We start from the raw sequence: 6,355 nt of genomic DNA, 5'->3' as shown, positions 1-6,355 counted from the left end.
TCCCACCATACCACCACACCACTATACTATCACAGTACTAACACATATCATTAGATTCGTCACATACATTTGTTCAGAATTCGTCGGCGGTAGCCAGTGTTCGTTATATTGGTGGTAGTGGTAAGCCATAGTAGGAGTGGTGGGGATTTGGTGGTCAGGTGGGAGCGGTCAAAAAGGTGGAAGGAGTTTGCTGGTGGTGGACGAGAGACGTTCGTTTGTTCGTTCCTCGCGCAACCGCGTTCGCACGCAAGTGCGACAAAGTACACCCTCTTCTCTCCCCGGTAAAACGTATTTTCTCTTTCCCTCTTTCCATCGCTCTCTCTCTCTCTCTCTCTCTCTCTTTCTTTATCTCTATTTTTTGTCTCTTTTATACACAGTTTATTATATATATATAAATATATATATACATATATACACGATTAAATCCAAAGTTAGATAATATAAAAAAATGTTTTTTTTAATCATGGAACTGAAAATAAAGATAAATATATTTTTTTTTCTAACCACACACACACACACGCATCGAGAAAAGTCCTAGGAAGAAACTAATAAGTAATATAATAAGATCGTTAGTGTGGTGGTAAATTAAAAGTCACCTGTCGGGATCGGCTCTCATCGGGATCGTTCGTATCGTTGCAGGGAGGGGCGTCTAAAGGTGCGGTGATTCAAGGGAGGGAGAAACTAGAGAGACAGAGAGGGAGTGAGAGAGAAAGAGATAGATAGATAGTGAGTCGAGTAGTGGGAGTAAGGGAGAGAAGGACACCGTATCGTCAGCGAGAGTAGTACCAATCGCGAGTCGAGTCGACGGATATAATCGTGGCCGTCGAGGGAAGCGCATTCGAAGGGTCGTCGTCGTCGCGCGTTTCCAACTAACTACTAATAATAATAATAATAATCATTATCATCATTATCATCATCGTCGCAATAATAATCACGATATAAAAATATAATATTATAAAGAAAAAAACCGAGAGGGAGAAAAAAGAAGAGTAAGGAAATTAATAAAAAAAAAAAAAGAAAGATAAAGAAAGATAGAAGGGTGGAAGAAGAAGAAGAAGAAGAAGAAGAAGAAGCGAGCAAGCGAGAAAAGGAACATCGTTAAGCTTTGACTACTATTTTTCCTATACTTGGATTCCTATCACCCTGACTACTACAACTACTATATTACATCGGGAATTAGTTGGATTTTATTTTCAACGGGTTGTGACTGTCTACTCGCGTGTTATACAAATCCGTGCTGCTATTTCAACGAGATTCGAGAACTGTGAGTGTTTAATCTTGAACCTGATCAAATTTGGAGTCTATATGGTTATCCTTAGGAAAAGAATAAATAACGAACAAATTCTTCGTTATTAAATCGAAGAAAAAGAAATAATAAATCGAGGATTATAAGAAGAAATAAGAAAAGAAGAAGAAGAAGAAGGAGAAGAAGAAGAATAAGAAGAAGAAGAAGAAGAAGAAGAAGAAGAAGAAGAAGAAGTTGAATAAGAAGAAATTGATTACAGTAGTACTGGCGAGGTAACGGATTAAGCTCGCTCGAGGAAGCAATTTTCTCATGGGTGTGGAACGATCCGGGAGAGGAGCGCGATATATCTCGAGTGTGTGTGGGTGTCGCGGTCACTGCGGAGAGGGCTCGCTCGCAGTGGATAGCGCCATCATCGTGTCGGCTGCCACGTGAAGCGCTTCCGAGACCTTTTTTGGTTATCTATTTTTCTTCCTTTCTCTCTCTCTCTTTCATTTATTTAATCTCCCTCATTTATAATCTTTTATACGAATAGAATAATATTCTCTCCCTTGACTCTTATTCCCGTACTTGTCGCATCCCTTAAAACTTCACTTTTTTAATTTACCCGCTTTTTTGGTGGAAATTAGCAGTGAGTTAGGACTCGGATTTAAAACGGGAACGGAACGATACGAAACGGAACGGAATCAAGCCGAACGACGGAATTAAGCGGAACGGAACGGAACGGAACGGGAGGAGTGGACAAAAGAAGGAAGAGAGGATAAGAGAGAGAGAGAGAGAGAGATAAAAGAGAGATCAAATATTAAGAAGAAAATAAAAATATATATTATCTGGAGTGTTCTTCGATTAGTAGGACCATTTGTTAAGGAAGTTTGATCGTTGTGCTACGTCCCAAGTTGGAATATTTGTATCCTTACGATTCGACAAGGATAAAAATGATTTTTTCTCTATAATTATTATCCCACTTTCTGTAAGGGATTTTAGAGAAGTTCAAGAGAAAGATTGGAAAAGTTAGGAAGATTGAGGATTAATCAAACAAGTAAAGAAGGAAGCAAACAAGGAAGCCGTTGACCTCGCTGTCTGTCCTATTGGAAGATAAGGAAGCGGATATAATCGAAGTAGGGATTAACGAAGCGAAAATCGCGAAAAAAGGATAGAGAAATCGAGCGAGTTGATTCGAGCCGAGTCGAGTTGAGTCGAGCCGAGTCGAATCGAGTCGAGTCGAGTCGTGTGGTGGCAGCCCAGTGACCCGTTTTCTCCCTTTACCCTTAAATCGATGTACTCCCGTGCCGTTTAGAAGGGAACGAAAACAAAACACGAGCTTTCAAAGACCCTTACACGCTCCTTCTTCGCTACTCTTTCTTCGAGGATATCGGAAACACGGCAACACGCTACCCGTGACCCCCTTTTTCATTCCAAATCGATGTAGTTCTCGTTGATCGAGAGAGTGTGCCAGAGAAAGAGAGAGAAAGAAATAACGTTAAGATTAACAAAGATAGATAGATAGATAGATAGATAGATAAATAGATAGATAGACGGATAGCCAAATAGATAGATAGATAACAAAAAAAGGGATATAGAAAAAAAGAAAAACAAATAAAGTATTTGAAGAAAGTGAATTTTCCTTTGACAATCATAAGAACAACAACGTCCCTCGACGTCGTTCCATGCTGGATCCGAGCGTTGGACCAGGTACGACGGAGAGGGAAGAGAGAAGAAGAAGAATGCGAGAACCTTTTAAAAGTCTGTGAACATGATTTGTCATACGGATGTCGCGGGTGGTAATCGTAAGACGAGCAACACCGACGACGAAGACGAAGACGACGACGGCGACGACGAGGACGAGGACGAGGACGACGAGGAGGAGGACGAGGACGACGAGGACGAGGCCGATAACGATTACGATAACGACAAGAACGAGGAGGAGGATAAGGAGAACGAAGACAAGGAGGAGGACAAAGAGGAAGACAAAGGAACGAATTATTTCACAATTGATACGTTTAACGCGTTGAGGACTATTGTTGTTATTAGAGAGGAAGATAGGATAATAAGGAGAAGGAGAAGAAGAAGGATAGATAGAGGAGAACAAGTAGAAGAAGAAGAAGAAGAAGAAGAAGAAGAGGAGGAAGAAGAAAAAGAAGGGGAGGGCGTAACGTCGCGGGCGTGTTTGCGAGGGTTTGGTGATAAGGTGGTGCGTTCACCGGGTGTCGGATGACTCGGCGACGAGGGCTTAGATATCCCGTAGTCGTAGAAAAGGCGCGTTATCCCGCGATAATAATAAAAATAATAATAACAGAAGGTGGTTATATATCAGTCTTATATTCGATAAGAGAACATAGTTCGCGCGAGTCCGTCGCGTTATCTCGTAGGCGACGTCGCCGGTGCGTTTTGGCGCTGCATCAGCACCGGCCTCCTTCTCTTAGCCAGGCCGCTGCCCACCATCCTGCCCACCAACACGTTAAACCCCGACCTCCCCCCCGTGCTGCACCCAACTCGCCCAACCTCTTTACACCGTGATGGAGGACTTACCCGATATCTCGCACCTCACTCCCGAGGAGAGGCGCATCATCGAGGAAGTCGTCATACGGCAAAAGAGGGAGGAGGAAAAAGAGAATGAAATTATGAGGTAAGGTTTATTCATTTACAGGTATTTTTTTGGGGGGTGGGGGGTGGGGGAGGGCAAATTTTCTATCTCGGTTAGAAAGTAACATGCTGACGATAACTAAACGAAAGTACGATGCTGACTATCATGCTTAGAAAAGATAGAGAAACGGAACGAACCTATATATTTTTAATATAAATAAGTTGTTTCTTAATTACTAACAGTTACATTTGGGTTAGAACCAAACTCAAACTGTATCTCTCCCTCTCTCTCTTTTTCTATCTTTAAAATTTGTCGATAAAGTAATCGAGTACAGAAATAACTACAGAAGTTTAACTTCTACCTGATATCGTCCGATAATCATGCAACATATTTTCCATTCTAATACCATAAAGATCCTAACGAATCATCTTTTAACATTCCATCATACATCAATTTATTAATCGTCGTTAATCAACGCGATTAGAAGTAGTAAAACGTTAATTGGATCCTATAGAATTGTTCGGAACTACTTCAATGGCTGACCTCATCCTACTGTTTACTACTTACTCACTTATTTTCTTCCTTCTCGGTTAAATTTCCTTTTAGACAATCGACACCTCTTCTTCCTTTCCCTTGTATAAGATCACTCTCCCTCTCTCTCTTCTTCTCTCTCTTTCTCTCTCCCTCTCTGTCTGTCTTTCTTTTTTTTTAAAGAACTAAAGTGGGCGTTCCACGACAAGTAGATGGAACGTCGTCGGTGTCGCGTCGCGGCAAGTAGTAACGGATTTTAATGGTCTGACGAGTAAAAGATAGCGACACAAGGGGTGAGGGGGCTATCGAACGTTGGTATTATGAATTACCTGTTATAAATTAAATCACTCATTATCTTTCCTATCTATTTATTTCTTTATCAAATCGTTACAATCCCTCTCGATGCCTTAACAATTCTTCAAATCCTACAAATAATCCATTTGGTCAACGAAAATCAGTTATTATTTAGTCATACACTCGACCTATCTTTCCCTTTTCATCTATTTTTGTTACTCACCTGTTCTCTACCTTTTCTATACAAGTGTGTAAAAGTATACTCACACATTTATATACGTACACGTTCACATATACGTGTTATATCATTACCTATATATATAATATCTTCCCCACATATGTATATATATATATATATAGAGGATGCCGCGCGCTTTAAGGAAATATTTTTGGATCTTCGCCCGAGCGAGATAAAAACCGACCCGAAACGAGACTCGTCCGAGCGTCGAATCACAAAGAGAAACGCCGAGTCTTGTTCGTTCGTTGGTTGGATTCGTTCGTTCGTTCGTTCATTCGTTCGATCGATCGAGTTTTTATCTTTGGACAAAATCGTGGTCCACTTCTTTTTTCCTCTATCTCTATCTCTCTCTCTCTCTTCTTCTTCTTCTCTTTCTCTCTCTTTTTTTTTCTTTTTATTTTTTCCTTCTACTTAATCGGTTTTTCTTTTTTCTTTTGTTTTTTTTCGAAAATTATATACCCTTATCGATTGTACCAAGTCGCGCTAACCGCCGATGATGATCGTTGCACCGGTGAACTAAGTGGGTCAATGTTGCACGTGTTGCGAGATGGAAATTCGCAAATGCGAAACGTGTAGAATTACTTAATGAAATTCGCATTTTTTGTTTTCCTATTATTATAGTAATAATAATAATAATAATGATAGTTAGTATATTTTATAATAAAGCATCGTTACGTTTTAAGGATAGTATATAATTGTTGAAAAGTTTTCTTTAGATTCAAATTATACGAACACTTTTAATTCGATCGATGAAACTTCAGTGATTTTATCAAGAAAATGAATGATAGAAATATAGAAAGGAAGAAATAAAGGAAGAGAGAAAGGAAATTCGACGTTTAAGACGATCAAGGAATAAGTTTTAGGAAGAGTAACGAGGTAAACGTGATCCTCGTTTCGTATCAACGTAAGATTCGGTTCTGTTAGTAACTGTGAACTGTAGGAAGCCTCCGGACATTCTACATATATACTTACACACACACATCATATATACATGCGTATGTATACACATAGATGGATAGGTAGGTAGGTAGGTAGATGTGCATGTGTAAAATGCAAAACGGCGAAAGCCCTTACGTGGCTTAGTAACGACGAGTCGCAGCTGCATGCCCTATGCATACCCTATGCAGCTGCGACTCTCTTGGATGGCCTGTGAAAGCGACTAGATTGGGACGGTAAATTCTTGGAAAGGTGAGAGAGAAATAGAGAGAGAGAGAGAGAGAGAGAGAGAGAGATGTACGGGAGCTTTGCGGATGGATGGCACGTTTTCCTCTGCCGGACTTAAACTCGTAAAAATAAAGGAAAAAAGAAGAAGAAGAAAAAAGAAGAATAAGAAAAAAAAAAAGAGACCAACGAAAATATGAACCCATCTCTTTCTTTCGACGATATATTTCTTCCCTTTTAATATCCCTTTTAATTCCCCTCTTCGTTTTCTTCTTATTTTTTCTTTTTTTTTTTTTTTTTTTTT

The 6,355-nt window shown here is 39.9% G+C and overlaps 1 protein-coding gene across 11 annotated transcripts in view; it reads left to right on the top strand.

Annotated features, from left to right (window-relative positions):
- Positions 1 to 980: 980 nt before the first annotated feature.
- LOC106786798 (regulating synaptic membrane exocytosis protein 2) overlaps positions 981 to 6,355 on the top strand; it is a 95,844-nt gene continuing 90,469 nt past the window's right edge. For 4 of the 11 annotated variants that reach the window (XM_014748565.1, XM_014748563.1, XM_014748566.1 and 1 more), the window contains exon 1: positions 983 to 3,869. In XM_014748565.1, coding sequence (XP_014604051.1) covers positions 3,760 to 3,869 — 110 coding nt within the window. In that variant the 5' untranslated portion in view covers positions 983 to 3,759. Of the gene's footprint in view, positions 3,870 to 6,355 lie in introns of all 11 variants that reach the window. The other 7 variants (XM_014748572.1, XM_014748570.1, XM_014748571.1 and 4 more) reach the window with 4 other exon arrangements.

Source organism: Polistes canadensis, unplaced genomic scaffold (assembly GCF_001313835.1).
Source record: "Polistes canadensis isolate GaletaPanama2010 unplaced genomic scaffold, ASM131383v1 scaffold_82, whole genome shotgun sequence".
NCBI classification, from domain to species: domain Eukaryota; kingdom Metazoa; phylum Arthropoda; class Insecta; order Hymenoptera; family Vespidae; genus Polistes; species Polistes canadensis.
The sequence above is the reverse complement of the archived record's forward strand: the minus strand, read 5'-3'. Positions and strand labels throughout refer to the sequence as shown.